At 39.9% G+C, this 21,437-nt stretch overlaps 1 protein-coding gene across 1 annotated transcript; it reads right to left on the bottom strand.

Moving 5' to 3' along the window:
• Nucleotides 1-4,693: 4,693 nt before the first annotated feature.
• rab11fip2 (RAB11 family interacting protein 2 (class I)) lies at nt 4,694-20,858 on the bottom strand. Its single transcript, XM_004559612.5, has 6 exons — nt 20,697-20,858; nt 19,404-19,980; nt 15,854-16,260; nt 14,139-14,493; nt 13,201-13,261; nt 4,694-10,530 (listed from the first exon to the last, which is right to left on the bottom strand). The coding sequence occupies exons 2-6, from the start codon at nt 19,754-19,756 to the stop codon at nt 10,306-10,308; spliced, it is 1,401 nt and encodes a 466-aa protein (XP_004559669.1). The 5' UTR covers nt 19,757-19,980; nt 20,697-20,858; the 3' UTR covers nt 4,694-10,305.
• Nucleotides 20,859-21,437: the final 579 nt, after the last annotated feature.

Genomic DNA, 21,437 nt, shown 5'->3' with positions numbered 1-21,437 from the left:
CTGTTGGCCAAGATAAGTTTGAGCTCTGCACAGCCAGACCTTTTTATGGAGTTGTGAAAACAAGTTGCATGATTTTTTTTTTTTTAAACCGTGAAATAGGCTACAACCATCCTCCTGACGTCTGGATTTATGGCCTGGTAATTCCCCTCTGGAGTAATTTGGCTGGTACATCTGCAGCTTAGCCGCATTCCAGCAGAGCTCTCCTGTGCTGTGAAGTCAGGAGATGACTGATTGATTGATTGTATTACTCCAGTTTTAGCATGGCTTTGCAGAGCTATAGCAGTGAAGTTCTAATGTGATCTATCCAGCGAGCAGCCTGCCTGCTTTTGGGTTAGCCTGCTGTGACGATCGCAAATCATGGTTAGAAAGTGAACTTTGCAAAATACCACACAGTAATAACAGGAAACTGATAGACACTGTTTCAGATTAAAAGATGTTTAACTTAATTCCAAGCAGAATTATATGTAAGATTTAATGGTTACAAATTATAAACACAACAACTGAATGCAACACAGCGTTTATGGTGTGTTTTCCCTGGTAACAACACGAAAATTCAATTATCAAGTTCCTCATCACTGACTTGATGCTTCCACATGTTATTTCGGATGCCAACTGCAGGCTAAAAATGATTACATGCAAACATGTAGTGTGCTGATGGAAGTCTGCACAGGCACAGGTAAAATTAAAGTTTACCTGCTAAACTAAATTAGCTGATGCTAATTGGGAAATTAGCTATATTAACAAGCTATCAATTAGTTATCTGGCAGCTAGCTATATTTACAGAATAATTTCACCAGATACTATCCGGTCGTTAAGTGATGACGTGACGAATCCTACTTCCGGGTCTAAAGTAGTCTGCGTTTAATATGGCTTTTGTGTCGTTAACATGTTTAATGTTAAGTATTTTCTTCTATTTAATCTCAAAAAGCTCCTAAAACAGTCAGTGATCACCGTTGACCTCCCTCGGCTTTTATTACCACTAATCATTTATTTAAGCTCAGTTTTTAAAACCTTAGGATGTAACTACAGCCCAGCCCATGCAGCAGTATATGAATGACTAACCTCGTATTGTGGATGGATTATCTCAGTTGTTCTCCTGGCTGAAGTTTGGTCCTTTTACAGCATCCTGCCATGCGATTACATTTGTTCCTGACCACCGAGAACACTCATGTTAACTTTTATCGAGTGGAAAAAAAAGTTAGCTTGTTTATATTATGCTAACATAGCTGTGTTGCTAGCGGTCACGTAGCACATCATTATATACCAGCTAGACCAACTTCAGTCACCCTACAAACGTCACTGCTGTTTAGTTTTCTGTCTTCATTTATGTTGGAAGTGATAACAGAGCTGTACGTTTTAATTTGTTTCCACAACCCCGCATTCAGGACATGCTATATTGTATTTAGATAGAAGCTAGCGAGCTAACGCCCTGATAACTTCTAATTCCGTTAAATGTCATAAATTCCGTTTTCATGGATGCCTGGATGTTAAACTCAATTGTTACACCTGGTAGAGCAGAACGCTGATCATTTTATTAAAGATGAAAGACTTTAGACAGTTTTTCAACTCTCAGTAATGCCATAGTGATCGTTTGATATATGGACCTGCAGCGGAGTTTAGGCCCAGACACGACTAGTGACGTCAGACTTAACAACCGGATACCATCTGGTGCATATGTTATGACGCAGAGCTTGGTTGTATAAGTAAATGATAATGAAATTAGATGAAATAAACTGTAAGGTTAGCTAAATCTGAGAGGAAGCACTTGAAAACTGAAGTACACAAATTCATTCAACTGTTAGAAATACAAACTTAAATACCTGATGGAGAAGAAAAAGAGAGACATGCTTGAAAACATGGCGTGGGGGGTAAACTCGCCGGCCACTTTTTTAGGTCCACCTGTTCAACCGCTCATAAACGCAAGTATCTTATGAGCAGACATGTAGACATGATCAAGTCGACCTGCTGACGTTAAAATCGAGCATCAGAATGGGGAGGAAAGGTAATATAATTAGCTTTGAACATGGCATGATTGTCGGTTGCCTGTATGAGTATCTCATAAACTGTTCTCTGCTGGGTTTTTCCCCCACACACCCATCTCTGAGGTTTGCACAGAAAGGGTCTGAAAAAGACAAAATAAGACCTGAGCAGCAGTTCTATGTTGATGTCAGAGGACAATGACCACACTTCTTCCAGCTGATAGGAGGGCAACAGTAACTCAAATAACGACTCTTTTCAACCGAGGTATGCAGAAGAGCATCTCTGAATGCACAGCACATCAAAGCTTGAAGCAGATGGCTACAGTAGAAGAAGACCTGGGTGCCACTCCTTTCAGGTAAAAACACTACAATGACAATACAGACGCCAAAACTGTACAACAGAAAACTGGAACAACATTGTCAGGTCTGAATACTTTAATGGTAAAGGCAGAATTTGTCATAAACAACATAATATGGATCCATCCTGCCTTGTATTGACAGTTGATGTTTTCTTGGGGATGCTTCATTGCCATGCTTTGGACCCTTTAGTACCAACTGAGCATCATTTAAACTCCACAGCCTACCTGAGTATTGTTGCTGACCATGTCTGTCCCTTTATATAGACCAAAATCCTCTGAGGGATGTCTCCAGCACTTTGTTGAACCTGTGCACAAAAAATGTATGCAGTTCTGAAGGAAAAAGAGGATCCAACCTGGTACTAGCAAAGCGTACCTGATAAAGTGTCCAGTGAGCGTATATATTCAGAATGACCTAATCCCAAAAAGGGGGAATTTATTTCTAGCTTACCCACACAACTTAGTCTTTAAAAGCAAACAACAATAAATCATAACAATTATAAAAATATTAACCTAAATTAAAATGGTTAGTGATAGCTGACCTAATAGCTGTGGGAATGAAGGATTTTAAAGTTTCTGTTGATTCTTCTTTGGGAAGTTCATTTTAAACGTGTCTATTATATTAGAGGTTAATATATGTTTATTTAATGTCACTGCATCACTTTTGCAGTTAAATGAGTTCTCTTCCTTCACCTTCACACTTGCTTGCGCTTCACTCTTGATAGGTTTCTCTTTGCTCTGGTTGTCATCTGGCTTTGTTCACCTGATACCAGACGCGTGGCAGCTATCAGAGGAAGACAATGCCATCAACACAATGCTCAACACAGGGATCCACAGCGTGTTTGACACCTGATTTATCTCAAGCACCTATGCAAATTGTTAACTATCCAGCAACAAAGGGTCCTACGCTTGATGAGCGGGTGGGGTCTGATTCTCTTGGGAGCTGGAGGGGGTTGACCTTGACATCTGGCCCCCGATCACGCAGCTAGTTCGAGCCAGCTGCCCAAATAGGTCTGGTTTTTCCCCTAAAACACCTCATCCATCTGCTGAATTTCTTGTCATATAAGTTTCTCCATGATTGCCTGAGGCACTTCCATTCACAGACGCGTGCAGGGTGACACTGATCCCCGCTTTGACGCCCATCCATATTTAAAGGGGTGCGCAGGTGACCTGTGGGTGGCCCTTTCTGGCACGCTGAGGGCACTCCTGCGCCCACAGAACCTTGCATCACACGTTTGTTAGATATTTCCTCAAATTACAGCCATATGATATAACGCACAATGAACTAATGGGGCTTCAGTCTAGTAGGCACTCAGATGACACGTGCCACCACCGCACAAAAGATGGGATCAGGGAAATTCAATCTGTTGATGAATGTGTAAGGATGACAATGAGCATGCCAATTAGCTTATAAATACAACAGGTGACACCTACATAAAGCCCCAATTACATGCTTTTTTATGTCCAGTGTCTGTCAAGGCAGACTACAAGTTAATAAACATTAAAGAAAAAAATAGATTTATTATGTATGATGCAACTTCTGTTACCTATAATTTAACATTATGACATTATGGTAGTGTCTAAATGACAAGAGCCAACTTAAATGTCTCAAAATTCAGTGACTAAGCCAACACAGGTGACTGTGCTGCCATTTCACCTGTAACGTTTATTATATTACTGGTGTCTGTTATTTTCACTGTATGCAGCTTCTATTGTCAGCTCCAAGGTGGTGCTGTGGTGGTGTGGATTGGCACCTGGTGCACTGCTGGAGATGCACCGTCAGGCTGAGGTGACGAGGGAGAGGTTGCGTTTTAACCAGCTACATGGCGGGGAGACAGGGAAGCGAACCGCCTCTTACAAAAGCCATCGGCTGGTAAACACCACAAGTGTTTTTCCCAAAAGATTTCACACAGCGCTGTTGCACACATAGGCAAATGAAAGTGCAGTTTTTAAAAGCAATCTCGCTACTCAGTTGTCAGATTATGCCACTTCTCTCTTTCGCCTGGAGGGCATGGGAATTTCTCCAGAACAAAGGGAAGCGACGCTTTGAGCAGGAAGAAAACAAAAGCTCTGACACAAATCAGCGCAATTAGAAACACTAATTGTAGTTCAACTGCCAGCGAGATCAGTTAATTGAGAGTGGCTTGTATTTTATCCACAGGACAGGTGTCAAATGGAAGAGACAGCGATCCACTTTATGGAAGATTTGCATCAGATTTGAGCTGCACTGATGGATTAAACAGATCTACTGCAAAAGAGACTCACAACACATAAAATCCTAATTTATTCACCATTACGGGCTTTTGATGCGACTCAAAAAAAAAAAAAAAAAAAAAAAAAAATTAAGCAAGTCACCAGTTTTCCTTACTGTAACTTTATTGAAAAGGACTAAAACAATCGTACCTGTGCCTTTCAAGCTACATCCAGTGAAACCTTGGGATTTAATTATAATAGTCATGGTAATATCTAAAAGTTCGTGTTACAAACTGTAGCACATGGAGAATTGGTGCACATTAAACTGCATCACCAAATTCTTATGAAGTGCTTTTGTTGGCACTTTACATACAGTCACCATTAACAGCATTACACTGTTATAATACATACATTTTCTACACCACAATGTATAACTACAATAATTATAAGAATAATAATAGAAAAAAAACAACATACATTCGTATCCCCAAACATCCAGGAAAGTTTTGCATATTTGCTAAAGTGTAAAGATTAAACACAAAAAGTTGATCTACCTTCACATTTGTTAACTATACAGTTTTGACTTAAATAGATTACAACATGGTCATGTGATGAGGTTTGATCAAAATGAACCCACTAGAACCCGATCAAGTGGATCAAAGGTTTCTAGATGAGTAAAAGCTATACAAGTTGGCTTGTGTGTAGGGCTGCCACAAACGATTATTTTGATAGTCGACTAGTCATCTTAGTCGACTAATCAGATCATCATCCATTGGACGTAAAACGTACAGCTTATTGCACCAGCATGTGTCTGCTCTTATATAACTATCATTAGCTTACAGCTTTAAGTGTTTAAGGTATGTGCTAACTAAAAATAAAGACAAGATGATAGTTTATTAAATTTTAATGAAATTTGCAGATTGCTTCGGTGAAGTTTAGTAAACTCCTTGCTATCTAAACTATAACAGGAAACCGGAGTATATTCTTGAGCATCTCACACTTCTGATAATCAGCTGTCGTCTTGATGTTTATTCAGCTGTGTAAAAACTATAACTAATCTCAGCCAAACCGTTTTACTCAGGAACAAATAAAATACTAAAAAAGCCAAACAATAACATTTTGAAGTTATCTAAGTGACTTATATATATTTAACCTGAGTAGCGAAAGACTGCAGTTGGTTTGAAAACGATTTGCAGGGAGTCCGGTGCTCTCACGGGCTCTAGTGAGCCTTGCCCACCGGCTAGCTATCGAGCTAGTGGGTAACAGACGTCTCCGAAAACGTGGGAGCGCTTTTGGAAATATGTGGTGTCTTGATAAACTGAGCAGATATTTGAGGTTTACACAGCTACATTCTCGCCTGAAAATATGTTAAACGTTTATTTTGTGACCCAGAAAGAATAATATTAAAACTAACTAGCTGCCGCCATTGTTGTAAACTGAGCTGGGCTGCGCTATAAATTCTGGGACACAGCTTCTTCTTCTTCGGGTTTAACGGCAGCTGGCATCCTTGTACATGCAGTGCTGCCATCTTCTGTTTCAGTCCGTTATTACACTCTTAAATCCTACTACTCATTCCTGCGTCTTTTGTGACCTTACAAAGCTTCAAACGACGCGTCGGCTATTAAATTAGTCGTCGACGATTTTGATAGTCGATGTAATCGTGACTAGTCGACTAATCGTGGCAGCCCTACCTGTGTGTGTAAGTGAGACATAATCAAAACATGTGGTCGACATGCAGGAATGACAAGAATTCAAACATCCATTTCATTGATTCGTAACATTAGAAAGTCTGAATGAACTGTGAGACCAATCACACACACATACACACAGACAGAAGTAGACCCAACATGTTTACATCAAAAAAGTAATTTTAGGTCTCCATCATGTTGGAGCCACTCATGTTTCATTGTGTTGGCCCCTGTGCAGGAGACGCCATTCACTCCTCTAAACTCGATGACGCTTTGCTAAATAGCGAGATCTTTTATAAACGCAGTCATCATTTCCTTCAAAACTGTGTGCCACATTACAAGCACCGTCAGGGGATTTAGCTGCAGCTTAAGTCTTAGTGTCTGGCAGCTGTATGTGGCCTATGGCAAGCAGCATCATATTATCAGTAAAAGACTACCAGGAGGAGGATTGTCAGATCCCCAACTGGAGCTTTATGTCATTTTCATCAAAAAGGACAAAAAAAAAATCCCAGTGTATTTGCACTATTTGTTGGAACAGTGCGGAGATTTACCTTCAACACATTTAAGGTGTACACTGATGCATATACACAATTAATAAACTTAAATTATGGTGGGGGGCTATTTTATCTTCAAGCATTTTAAGTGCTTTGCATATTCAGATTTATTGTATGAGAAACATTATGCAAAGAGCCAAGGAATGTAGATGCAGATCTTTCCTTTTTTTGGGTGCAAAATATCCCTTTGCACCGTTGTTGTCAAACATAAATTCAAAATGCTTTTCATTTAGATTTGTGTTTTCGTATGACATCTACCAAAGCACCAAATTATGTTAAAGCATAAAGCAAATGTATCAATCAAGCTAAAAGACAAACTGACAACCAGAATCAATTAATTTGAACTAGTCACCCCCAGTTTTCATTTGAACGAAACAACCTGAGGGTACAAATGTACTGACATTAAATATAATCTGAGAAAATATATTTTTGTTAGTTAATTGTCTGAACACAGGACCACATTATAGACTTGAGAGTTAATCGCCCGAACACCGCTCCCAAGCATGTGAAATAAATGATGAAAGTGAATCGCTTTTTGGAACTCAAGTAAAATAACACCTTCCCCAGGAAGCACAATTTCAAACATTTTACAAAATGTGTATAAACTCAAAAGCGCTTGAAGAAACATTGCGAGCGACTATACAAAATGTACAATAGAATTTGTAAGAGCTTGAAAAGGTCAATGAACACCTGGCAGCCCACCAATACAGGCCGGTTAAAGTGGTTAGTAAAGCCTAAAACATACGAGCCCAGGATTAACACTTCAGCTAAAGTTGGAAGGCAATCTTGGAAGGAAAGCTTGTCCATCATGGAAAGCAGATTCTTAGCCACAAAGCACTCATGATTCCAAAAAGCTAATTCAAACACTGTTACCATTGCAAAAAAACATACAGATAAAACATCAGATAACCATTTTCAATACAAAGAAATAAACCCGACGCCTTTGTCACATCATCAGACAGAAAATATTAGCAGTAACTTCTTGTCCATAATGTGTCTGAGTAAAAAGAAATGGGATTAAAAAAAGAAACAATAGAATAAAAACACACCTATGAAATGTTCTCTTTGGATACTCCAAATACTTTAAAGGCAAGCAAGGATCGATCACCTTGTTAGTGTACCGTATACATACATTTCGGACTTAAGTATTTCAAAGTCGCCCGCAAGACATTCAGTAACAGGAGGTTTTGGCCTTACGTTTGCACAACATCCGATAAAATAACCACTTCCACAGCAGAAAGACAGTAATAACTTTTGCATGCCAAAAAATGTGTTTGACTGATGTAATGTTCATGAAAATGTAAATTGTGTTTGTGTTGAAATTCCACAGATCTAGTGTAGCAGTTTGCCTCATATGGGATTTGGTATCATACAGTGTAAAGGTCAAATATTTCCAGGACTGCAAAACAATTAAAAACTCATAAATAGTACAAAAACCACTAAACAGGATAAGATGGATCCTCCTCATGGCCTCATATATCAAACATCGCCTGATGCAGATGTTTGATATTTTGTTAAACATGGCAACGATGAGTAAATGACAGTTATGTGACTATTAAACATGTTTAACACTGTAAATACAGCTGAAATAAACAATTATAGATGTAACCCTAACCATCACTAAATGACTATACTACAGGTTGCACAGCCATAGACTGTATAAAACAGAAAAATTTAGCCCTGGGTCTAAAATCAAAGCCAGCCACCATTTTTTGTTTTCCAATGACCAGCAGGAGATCATTATATCATTAGAAAAATGTTTCTAATGTTTTAATTACCAACTTCAAGCCTGTTAAATCAAGTGTGGCATTTTTAAAAAAATTTTTTTTTAAACTTAACCCTATGATTTATCAATTTGTTAGCATATGATGCCCTTTGATCACCAAGTTTGGCTTCAGAGATGGCTAAACAGCTGGAGCTGAAGTCTCAGAATGGGGGTTTCCACAAGCCAAAAGCTCTAAGTGACACCACAGTGGCTATATCCATCCATTTTTCTACAGTCTATGGCACAATCACACATAAAAGTGGCTTTATCCAAGAACAACCTTACTTAAGTACCAGCAGCTGCCCTGTAGCTGTAGCATTTGGTTAGGACACACGGATAAATTAAAATTAAGGAGCATGGTTTAATAACATAGAAACCCTAACCCTTAAAGTGAAATGAGAACAGTTAGCTTCTTATGGTTAACATGTTATCTAAATGGCAATGACTGGTTATTTACCCTGAAAATTATTAGTGAATTCTCATTAGCACCCCATAAAGTGGTAAGACACAGAGTACATAGTGAATTTGAGCCTAAAATAGGAATTACATATGCATGAATTTTTGTTTTAGTTACAGTTTTTTCACAATAGGATAGGTCGTGGGAGGGGGGTATGGGAATACAGTGTCGCTTTTAACATCAGGTACCCTACAAACCCATTGTAAATGAGCTTTAAAAAATGGATACGTAAAAATGACTGAGTATATACCCACATGTGCAGATGGTAGCATTAACACAATCTTGAGCAAAAATAAAAAGTATGAAAAAGAGGAAGGCTGTTCAATCAGTAACAAAGAACTCCAAGCTTTTTTATCAAATCAACATAAAGAGAGGAGTTTTACTCCAACATGCGATTAAAATGTAAACAAGACCATTACCAGCAGAATATAAAGCATTACCTTTAATATGATTATTGCACTTAAAGTAAAAATTATCACCTCCAACCGGGGACTTTAAGAGCCTTGGTCAAAGAAAATTAAATGATAGTCATCACAATAAGAGTAAAAAATAAAATATCAGTAACTGATAAAAGGAATGTGCATTTGTTCTTGAGGAGAAAAATAATGCACACCTCAGGAAGCTAGAGACAAACCAGGCTTCCAGGACCTGTCAGCAAATTCTTACAACTATCTTCCAGTGTTTCTAAGAAAATCCATCAATCACTAAAGCTGAATGTGTCCACATCTGCACCACGAGGCAGGCTGGGGACAAAAAGCTGATGCCGTGACATGCACCGCAGTTTAAGTGGCAAGTTTTGGACTTGCACTTGATTGTAACGCAGTACCTACAGCTTCATCTTATAAACCTGTAGACCATCTCTCAGCAAACAGCACATAACTGTGACTACAGCATCTGGTAAACACGAATTTGGCAGCATTTGCACTGTAAGAGCTTCTCAGCAGCTGATGGCAACTGTGTGTGCAACAGACCTCTGTTGGTTTACAAGTACAGTACAGCTAAACATAGTTGGCGTGAAAAGATTTGATGTGCCTTCAATAAGCTGAATGTCTCCTGTTTAAGTACCTAAGAATACACTCCAAGAAGTAATCATGAGCAAAATTATAACACGGAATTATAAGAATGCCAAACAAGGCCAAAACCTGTATGACCTACATATTAAAAAAAATAAAAAAGCCTAGAAAAACTAACCACTGAATAGTAACTCAATAATTGATCAGTTCTATTTGTTCCCACTCACTTTAACACCTGATAACGATTCGTGAGCTATTGCTAAACCTTCATTAGTACCTTTTCATCGTGGGTCATTTTTTCTACTTTTTGGAAAGTTTGCCCGCCTTCTTTTTTGGCTCATAGGGTGTCCGTAGAATACTCGGTGTCTCCTCCATGACGCGTACCAGCAGGTTATCAATGTAATTCTCCAGTTCCCTGATGTGGGCATCTTTCTTTTTCACCACTTCTTTCTGTTTGATGAGTTCCTGCACAACCTCTTCAAAAGACAAGTTGCTATAGGCAGCCACGCTTTCCTGTGTCACCTCCTGAAAGTGGAAAACAAAGAAATGATCATGACCATGTTGTGCATACATATGTTTTGTAAAAGGGCGCTTAAATCTTTGACGATCGGGGCACCAATAAGTCTTTATGCTCCATCATTGCTGACTAATTAGGCTGTTTGGCACAGAGTCACATGTTTATCTTTTGTTGTGCTACTAATAAAGGCTAACTGAGGATTTTAGGGTTTTAGCTCTGACCTGGTCAATGAATTCGGTAATAAACATTCTGATTTAACACTAGCGCCTGAAGATTTACTGTTTGGCTGATATTGGCCTATCACACGTGTGACCACAGGGAAGTTTTTCTTTTGATCCTTGAAGAACAAAATGCAGAAACGGATGCTGGAGGCAATTCTCAATTGTTTCATTCAAGTTTGAAAGATGAACCTGACCCCTCAGACAACAGTCTCAGTGGACAGGTGGCTGTCAAGAAGTCATTCTTGAGGAAAGTTATTATACAATTTACACAGGAACTGACCTGAAAATCAGTGGCAACAGATCTTATGGAGTGAGGAATCCAAATTTGGAATTGTTTTTGGTCGTAATCGTCATATACATGTATGGAAGTGGTCAGAAGACAGGTAAGTGTCTACTGCAACCACTAAAGGAGGCTCCTTCATGCTTTCTGGTGATGGAGTCTCTGTCAAAACTGATAAAATTATGAATGCAGAAAGGTTTTTGCAAAAAGCTTCCCTCAGACAATTATAGAATAAAGGTGGTCATATCAAAAATTGACTTTCAAGGTTGTTAGAATTGCACAAATTCTGTTTTAACTTATACTGTATTTCCATGTATGTTTGATTTACTTGTTTTCAGTAAATCAAATAATGCCAGTAGGAACATGACTTTTGGACAGTAACCCATCTAAAGGTGAAAAACAAGGACCCTATAAGGTCCCTTATAGCTTAACTACTCTATTAGGACTTAGCTTTGACACTACAGCACATCTTTATCTTTGCTTTCTAGTGTTAAAAACACATACTCTTTAATTCAAGACGACTCTGGCAAAAACTCCAAATAATCTGCCAGTACTTAACAATAAAGATTACCAAAACAATTTAATCTTTGTTTTGAGGGGGAAATGCCAGGCTGCATATTTCTACAAATAAAGGTCACGCTAATAAATGCCAAAATACGAATGCAACCCAAGCCCAGCTTTGCTCTTTGAGGACAATCTAGTTGGACAGAGCAGGGTGGTACAGTATGTGCAGATCATATTGCGCGGGTACGAGAGGAGCTGTAATCGTTTTTAATGAGGGACCACTTTATCGCTTCAGTGCTGGGCATCCTCCCCTGAACGGATAGAACAGCAAAGCCTTCACCCTGTTTAAAATACCACACTTATCAGCTTCCACTCCCATGCACCATTCAAGCCTTCACTGCTGGGTAAAGACAATGCAGAAAGAGCTGGAGCAGGACTGCTTACCAGGTATCTTATCGCTTCTAACAGCATAGAGGCTACTGTGGGGCGACACAAACCAAAATGAAATATTTGCCACAGAGATTAAATGTCCAACGCAAGGAGGGTTTCAGGAACAGAGCTCGGTAACCTATTCCCCACACAAACACACCTACCCCCAAAAAAAGCCATCTCACTGAAAGATACTGCACTTAAGCCATCTGAGAGGGAATAAGAGAGCAGACAGCCATATGGAAGGATGCTGGTTTCACGTACAAGCGTGTATACATGCACACACTCCCTTTCCCTCTCACACGCGCACACACACACACACACACACACACACACATATATACACACCCCCACGGCATAATAATCAGGAGCTTTAGTGGTTGGTGACAAAGGCCTGGAAATGACCATGAACTGGCAAAGTAATGATGACCATTTTTCTGCGATCAGTAGTGAGGAGAAGATAAGGCGCACACTTGGCATTCTCCAGTTGTGTCATTACAGTTTCTAATGAGCTCAGCTTTGAGAATCTAAAAGCTCAGTCCTTTGAAATCTCTCACTGCCCTCCCTCCCTCCTGCGTGTAGTTAATTAAGGCCTTGAAGCAGAGGAAATGGGAGCTGCCATTTCTGCGAGGCACAGCGGCATGCACGGGGGCACATGTGTGGATACCGACAGCCCTCAACACCCACAAAGAAAGGTGAGGAAAGCCATTATCAGCATTCTCCTTCTCATTTAGGCATCACTTCGGCTATTGCTCCCCCTGCTCCTTCATCTATATCAGCTTTGCTGTGTAACAGTCTGCGAATTTTAACTACTGAACAACTAGCAACTACTAAAGAGTTAAAAACTTTATCTACAAATGAGGTAAAAATGATATCTTTAAGTATTTCAGTGCCCTGCGTCGTAAAAAAAACCCAAACAAACAGCAATTAAACAATCTGTGCACATCACTACAACTGACCTTACAGGCCGAAATTTCACACCACTTCAAACTATGATTAGATCGGACATGATGACCGATGTGTGCAGCTGCTAATTAGTTGAATGGCACGTCTGAGTTTTCAGGGGTCTCACAAATCAATGTCACCAGCTGCTTAAGAGTCCTCAATAACAAAATCTGCTCAGCATTACATATAAAATGTACACAAATGTAACTGTTGCACTTATTCTCCCTTTTTTTTCCCCTCTACACTTTCAGCCAGTCAGGTAATATGAAACTATATAACTTTCTAAAACATATTCTTACTATTTTTTTGTCCTTCTTCTTCTGGCCAAAGGTGATGTTGGGTCCGGTTAATTTTTTGTCACTGCAAAACAACCAAATGCAAAGTTAGTAATCACATTAAAGCATTGCACTCTGTATTTTAGCAGACTTTTACAAATATAGAAGCTCTGATGTACTCATGTCCTGCACTAGGAGAACAATAATAAATACATTAACAGGGAATAAATAATAAACTTGAAAACACCTTTTTTCACCCATGCACTACATTACAAATGACCGCTGAGCTAGTGTATGACAAAGGCAGCAGTAAAGATGATGGACTAGTGCCTACAGAGATAAGTGGTTAATTGGGTGGTCTATCTCTTCAGGGGATCTCATTACTATAGCTCAGAGGGCTCTGTTATCAAACCCAGGCACTCTAAAGAGCCACTAATGACACCTTCCACTCTGATAAACCAGAACTTAGCTACAGTGCTCACCAACTCTTTATGTAACACAGGAAAAAGATGTAACTGGCTCAGTGGAAATGTTTAAATAATATTTGACAACATAATGAGAGAGAGAGCGAGAGAAGGTCTATCAGAAAGTAGATTTCAATCAACAAGGTATTGAGAACTTTACTGGAATGTCAAGCAAATATCCTGTGGAGCAGTGACTATTCCATTGGCATTCCAAGATGATGTTTTGGGATTTTGAGATTCCTTGATTGTGATGAAAAAGACACAAGTAGCATGCTGCAATCACTGCTCTGCAGGAGCCGAACACAGACTTTGTCTTTGTTTTAATAAGACAACATACATTTTGTTTTTAAGTGTGTTCTCTTGTAAATTTCTGGGTTTTTTCTTTTTTTGATTGTTATTCCTGACTGGGACAAGAAAAGAAAAAGTCAAATAAAGTGATGATGCCAATATAGCCAATAAAGCTAACTTAACCACAAATACAAACAAAAACAGGACAACCTGGCTTTGTAGTTGGAGCTGAATGGGTTAGTGTCTGCTTGCGAGTCTCCACTAAAGGGGTTTGGGGAACGCAGGTCTCCAGAGCTCCCTGAACGCCCCCCATTGCTGGTCTTGCGGCCTTCCTTCTTTCCTGTCACGCGTTCCAGTAGGCTGACCTTCTCCTTTTTCTCCTTCCGCTCTGGTCGGTCCCACAGCTGCCCGTGCTCCCCCTCAAATGGGTTGCGGTTGCGTGGGAGCGTGGCATACTTCTGTGGCAGGGTGTCAGTGATATCAGTGAAAGGGTCACCGTGTGCTTCGTCGTCCTGGAAGCCTGGCACCTCACTCTGGGAACGCCTGTGAGGGCCACCTGTACTTCCTACAAGATAAATTAGAAATGTAATAAGAAACAAAATATGGGTTTTTTTTTGGGTGGGGGGTGGGGGGGGGGGGGGGGGGTGTGTTAGTGTTTTGTTAAAAAGGGATTGGGTGAACTCAATTCATTATCAGTTTAGACATAAGAATTTTACTGCTTTATCACAAAACGACCACATTGCATCTGTGGAGTCCAGCATGATTAAAATCATAGATATTATATTTTTAAATATAATGATGCAGAAGTGTGCAAGTGAGCCACGATTTTCATTCAGGCTTGAAAACCCAAAAGAAGAATTTAAAGGTAAAAGTGAAGCAGTAACATAAATAAGTAGCTGGTCAAATCCAAATGTGTGTGTCAATATATAGAACCAGAAGAACCAGTGTGATCACAACAGTTAAAAACTAAGTGCGGATAATAATACAAAGGTTTGTTTGTTTGGGGGGGGGGGGTTCCCCATAGGTTTACGTGCAGAAGTATTCTACTGTTTGAACCTCTTTCAGCAAAAATAAAGAAAAATATCTTTTTTTTGTTATTATCACTAAACTTATTTTTCACTCTGACATGTTACATTTTAACAGCAGATTCTAGTGAACATCTCAGCCTTTACTATAAGAATCACAACTACTGTTTGCATGAGTTACAGCTGCACTAACTTTGCAGAAAGAACTGGTAAATTGGAGACTGGTTGAGATGGAAATTTTCAGCTTAAAAACAGAAAATGACTAAAATGTCAAAGACTGACATAAATGGCCTACATTACTATCTTATTGAGTTGAGACTTACAGTACCTTATATTTTTAATAGGATTATATCGTTAGCTTCATAGCATAATTGCCTAAGTCATTTGACTAAGTCAATGACTTAGGCACTTATGCTATGAAGCTAACGATATACAAGCAAGCATTCTTACAGACGTCTACAGATGGCCTCTAGAAATTGCAACATCTCATTTTAAGATATAATAAAATAGACTAGCCCTTTACTTTCATTGTACATGTACAATGAAATTGTGGATTAACACTATAAGAGCCATATATTTGTAACAAACAAACACTAAAACATTGTCCTGACAGACAGGATGCCACAATGCACCACAGTGTCATTCTGACTATTCTCTATAATTTTAACACTTAAGATTGAGTCTTCACTGAAATATTTTGGATCCCAGTCGACTGGGTCCCCCGTTCTTATAAACACAATAACGAAAATGCATCGGCAGCTTCAGTTAATATGAGAACTGGTTTTAAAACAGTATCAAAATCCTCTTCAGAGATCACTCTAGCAGCAATAAAAGTATACCAAACCAAAAAGTGACAAATGTAACAAACTACTGTGGAAAAACAGAAGCGTTGGTCCTCACCACTCTCTTCTATGGAGTTCATGGAATCCAGTTTGGGTCGAAAGTGGGTCCCGATGAGATCTGACATGGAATGCGCTGCAGAGAGTTTATGGGCCCCAGCGAGTAGCGGCCTCTTGACTTTTGTTTCAGGCTGGGATTGACGTTCTGGTGCGCCAGACTGACGGGTGGGCTCCGAATCACACACGGCGGACCGAGGCAAGATGGCTGAAGAAGCGTCACCAAAGCCGCTGTCGTGTTTTCGACCCTTCACTTTGTCCTTAAGTTTGGAAAAAGGTGAGCGGGGCTTTTCCTTCATGGAGAGGTCAAACATGCTGGCCGTCATGTTGTTCCTCATGAACTGAATGCTGACTTGAATGCGACCTCGTTCTTTCCTCTTCTTCCCGGGCTTGGACTCCAAGGAATACCAGCTAAAAATGAGAGTGCAGGAAGCTTAAGCTGAGCAAATTCAATGAGACAATTTATATAAAAAGAGCAGGGTTTATAAAAATCCTCTGAGTTGATTACGCGCAATGCAACATAATTCAGCAAGACAGGGATACAAAGTCAGAATGTGGTAAAAGTCCTTACACGATCAAACAATATGACAAATGGAAAAATAGCCCTCATTCCTTCTAATGGGCTTTACATACATCTTTATGGCTACTACTGAAAAGGCTAATTTGAGAAGACTAATCCAAAGGCGACACACAAATGCAGGGGCTTAAATCATTTGAACTTTTTTATGACACATATGAGAACACAAATTTATAACTCAAAGGATAAACATTCTTTGCAAACTGAACCTAAAAAAAATAAATTGTCTGCTGCCGAATAATACAGACCATTTCAAGCTGTTTTTTTGGCTCCTATTTGTTTAACCTCTCTGCTTTTTTCAACTGGAAGTAATGGGATTTATGCCTTCGCTCTGAGCGAAATAAAGTGGCATTTGCACAAATCTGGCCTTTGTTCAGAAATGCAACGACAAGCAATTGGGAAACTGCAAAGCCACATCGCAGGCTTTGCACACAACAGTTCATACATGCTAATGAGACACATCCTCTGTGTTAGAGGGCCTGTGAAGGAGGCCATTAGGAAACCAGTATCAGGATGAAACAAGCGTCAATATTTTCTCACTGCCTTTGCCACAAACATGGAATATATTCTAAAATGGGATGCTTTATCAGTATAACCAAGTCAAAAAAAACATATTTGCTTAAGTGTATCTGCTTGACTACAATTACTGATATTTTCTTCTAGATTTAAATGAAGATTTATAGTACTCCTTGCAGACTGACATGAAATTTGAGTTATCAATTCAATTGATTTTTTTAAAAAAGTGCTGGTATTAGCTTTATAAGAAATCACAGCTGCTGAACACTATTTTAAGCAGTCTAGCTCGCATCCCAGAAGCCTCACTCATAGTCATGAAAAGCCTTGTTGGGGCCAATTCCCAGGCTGCGCGCCGCGCTCCGCCTGATCAGTAGCCACAGCATGCCGCTGCCGTGGGGCCGAGCCTGCACCTCACGTGTGTCTCAAGGCCAAGATAAACCTCCCTGTGCTTGGAACCACAATCCTCCCACTCCGGTCCAAGCCGCTGGGAAACTCCTCACAATCAACAAACACAGGTGTGCGATAATTATGGGCTGCCTTCTCAGATATCAGTACGGGCTCTCCTCCCCAATATGCCAGTTCAAAAACACTGCGGATGGGCCGTGGTGAACAGAGACCCACTGTGGAGTGTGGATATAGTATCGAGAGCCCTGGCATCATTGTCAAGTATGGCTGCGGCGTAGGTATTAGGCCAGCAAGCAACACGGCGATATCCGTTACAGAACCACTGCTGAAAAAGTGCACAGCCTCAAGGTGCATCAGTTGAGGCACCTAAATAAATAAAACCCGTTCACACTGATTATAACATATTGTGATTCTCCCAATTGATGGGCAAAGAGGAAGTCAGCTAATGTCCTTTCCCCCCCGAAACGTGCAGTGAGCTAATTAACACCAGATCCAATTTGGTTTCGCAGTTCCTGTTTGCTTAATGTAGGGTTAAGAAATGTGTGTGTGTGTGTGTGTGTGTGTGTGTGTGTGTGTGTGTGGTGGACTTGTGAGGCTCATCAACCAAAGTTTAGCCAAATACAGCAGAGTCTCTCCAAGCTCTGATGGTTAACACTGTGTTAGTTTATTTGAATCTACATCTATACATCGATCTCTCTCCTCAAATCTTTTTTCAGTAACTTTAAAGAGGACAAACCTTATTCTGGCATGGCTTTACTTGAAGGTAACCAAGCAGCCTTAACAAGTCACCCAATTATGACTCAGGGAGACGCCCACTATTGTCCACCAATATATTGGCATAGATAAATATCTGTTTCCAAACTGGAATGTATTTTGTGCCAAGAAAGGCACAATGCATAGAGGCCAGATTTTAACACGAGGGAAACTAAACTGTACAGAAACAAGCCAATATTTAATCCCAGGTGTCTTTGGCTCTGAAGGAGAGACCATCTTTCATTCACACCTCTGAAAAAACAAAAACAAAAAAATGGAGTATAGGAGTGGCTAACAAGACATGTTTGTCCAGCTCCACTAGTTTCAGTTAGGTCAACTGGTGTCAGTAATTACTCTAAAATAATCCCTCTGCAGCGTAGGCCAATCCATTGCTAAGCCTCAAACAATACAGTGTCACGAAGATGGAAAAAAAAAGTACAACCAACATGTCCTTGCTAACTGAGCATGAAAGTGTGTCACTGGTGTGCTAAATAATTTTAAAGTGAAGTACTTCTGTTAGAGCATTTCATTTACTCTGCTCTTAACATTAAAACTTGTGTATCTAATAAAGTGTATTTCTAAACCAAGTGCACAAAGAAAATAAAGGGCAACGCAATGGTATTTAAATCATGTGGAGCAACAGGGTTGGGTCATGACCTTAATTGAGACCACAGTGCAGAAAATAACACGCAAAAGACAGCACATTTGTGAAGTCTACTATGGCAGTAATACTTGTGGCAAATGTGGAAAATGTGGCAAATGTGACAAATAACAACTGACTTAGCTCATGGTGTAATCCACTTATGACTGGAAAGGCTGTGGAAATATTTTCCACTTCCTCTCAAAGGTCTGTCTCTATACCAACAAGACACTACAGACTAAAGACCCTGAATAATGTACATGTGATGCTAATGTCTAAGAACTATACTATATAAAAACATGCTGTATGTCCCATGATGTTTGTTAGTGTTAAAACCGCCCCAGGTCTTCTCTTAAAGGGAAACTATTGACCTTGCAATCACTGCAAAAACTGCTAACAGTAGTATTTCTGTCCCAGAAAATCTGAAGGAATTATATTTTCCAAAAAGTATATATACCATAAATATCAGAGAGCAAAAATACATGGTTATAACATAAGTACCTCATTCTTAAGTGCTGGTTGTTAGCACATTAAAACGAGGATATAATAATCATTCTTGGAGCTCACTGCAGTAGTGCTTATGCCCCCAAAAAACTTCTCAAAGAACCATTGTGACATTTTTGTGATATCTAATAGACTTTTATAGTTTTTTTTAATACTTACTCTGTTTTCTTTCTCTCCTTGTTATCAAAGATTTCATTAAGATTTATGCACTTCTGACCCAGAAACTTGTCCATCCCAACCAAAGAGCGATGCATCACTATGAGGCAGAGTTCATACACTTCTGGGTTGCCCTCCAAAAGTAGGCCAGGTAATTCAAAGGAGGCTTCTTCCCTCCACACAGGGTTAAGGGTCTTCTCCGCCACTGATGTTGAGTACTTCTCCTTGCCCAGCTGGATGATAGTGTAGGCATCATTGGTGCCATTTTTGCCTTTGGCCTGTAAACCAGTTGCTTGAAGAACAGTGGCTTGGACATGGGTTGGAAACCACTTTTGAGACTGCTCGCCCAGTGACATTGTAAGCACTGACTGTTAACTGAAATCCATTCAAAATAAAGTCAAATATAATTTATGCAGCAATTTTTTTCAGTGAGTGCGACATGCAAGAAGCAGCAATCATGATTCACTATAGTTTGACATCAGCGTTTAGCAGCACTTTTTACAGGGGACCATAAGTTTGACAAACTGAGCAAGTCTCATCTTCTGTCAGATCACAGATGTCCAAGCCACTGCTGAGTCATCTGCAAGAAAATAGAACAGAAAGAAACAGGAAAACATCATTATTTTTGCCAAGAATGAAAGCCTGGCTTATGAAGACACAGAGAGAACTAATATTAAAGCAGGCAGCCTGCTAATAATTTGATGGCAGCCACTTTGGAAGTAATACGGCTAAGCAGAAATCACATTTTGCACTGTATGATTTGCACAATATCTTTAAATATATGTCCCTAAGATGGAGGTTCAAGGCAGATATTGATGATCTCATCTAGTGACACATTTTGGTGTCATTGTCACTGAATTAGTGAGTCACTCAGTGGGATATGGAGCGACCGTTTCATGTATTATTTTCAAATTAGTTTAGACTGAAAATAGAGGTTTTGACTGTGATTAAGAAGCTGTGCACATATTCAAGTAAAGCAGTCATGGGCTGTGGCTCTAGATAACTCTAGATGACGCATTGACGCAGGTATACATGAAAGAAGTGGTGTAAGTAGCCACGTAAGTCACATTAAGATGCAATGCCCCTTTAAGTGAGCGTCTCTCCACAGGTTTGTCAAAAGTAAATATTATTAAACTGATTACAACAATTAAATGATGCGAGGCAATATTAAATTGTCACCTTTTCGTAAGGCTTTGTTAGGGGTAAATTCAGTTAAGACTGGAGGACAACGTTAGCATTATGCGGCTAGCTGGTGGGCACACAGAGAGCATCACACACAAGCACACAGCTTCTTACCTCGGTGTCATTTTCACCAACACCACATGGACATTCAGCGCTTCAGCTCGGCACAAACTCTTCCCACAAACACACTCATGCGACACTTTCGACTAATGTTCGCTGAACTTGCTGTTGTTGTTGCAGTCCATTACTGCTCACTGCTGACGGCCAGTGGCGAGATTTACTTCCTAGTCTGACATCACTTCCGGCTCACCCCGGTGAAAGTTGAGTTGTCAAAATAAGGTGATAGCGCTCGCTCGCGCGTTCTAATGGAATTAGATAAGTGAAGGAATATAAAAAAATTCAGTGAAAGCTGCTTAAATATCCAAAGGCGAAGAAAAAGCTAAAAATCAAAAACAATGCAGCATAACCGAAGAATGTTCTCCATACTCGGTACTGGTGCTGGGTTGTGGGTATACTGTGCAGGTAAGCAGCAATGACAGGATATATAAATATGTATAAATTTCTAGCAAACACACTTTCTGTGAGATATTGTTGCGCATGTGTGTGCACAGCGTGCGTGTGCTCGCGCATTTTCTTGAGAGGTAAATCATACAAACATGGGAAGTGCTTTTGTCTCATGAGTGGGACATGGAGGTACCGATAAGGGGTTCACTTGAATGAACACAGACATGCTTGTCACCCCACTTGACAAGTGCATCTTAACCAAACACACCTGCCTGTGTGGGTTTTTATCGTTCTGCCGCAACCAGTGCAGTATGTACACACCACTGGCCCTAGGCTCCGGCTGGGCCATCC

This window comes from Maylandia zebra, linkage group LG13, assembly GCF_041146795.1.
Source record: "Maylandia zebra isolate NMK-2024a linkage group LG13, Mzebra_GT3a, whole genome shotgun sequence".
Taxonomy (NCBI): Eukaryota; Metazoa; Chordata; class Actinopteri; order Cichliformes; family Cichlidae; genus Maylandia; species Maylandia zebra.
This window is presented reverse-complemented; position numbering and strand designations above follow the sequence as displayed.

Excerpts from the sequence above, each read along its gene's own strand:
- rab11fip2 (XM_004559612.5), bottom strand. The coding sequence starts at position 19,756 with ATGTCACTGGGCGAGCAGTCTCAAAAGTGGTTTCCAACCCATGTCCAA. Across the intron at positions 16,261-19,403 it reads AAGGAGAGAAAGAAAACAGA|CTGGTATTCCTTGGAGTCCA; the intron begins GTAAGTATTAAA and ends TCTCATTTTTAG. Across the intron at positions 14,494-15,853 it reads GAACTCCATAGAAGAGAGTG|GAAGTACAGGTGGCCCTCAC; the intron begins GTGAGGACCAAC and ends TTTATCTTGTAG.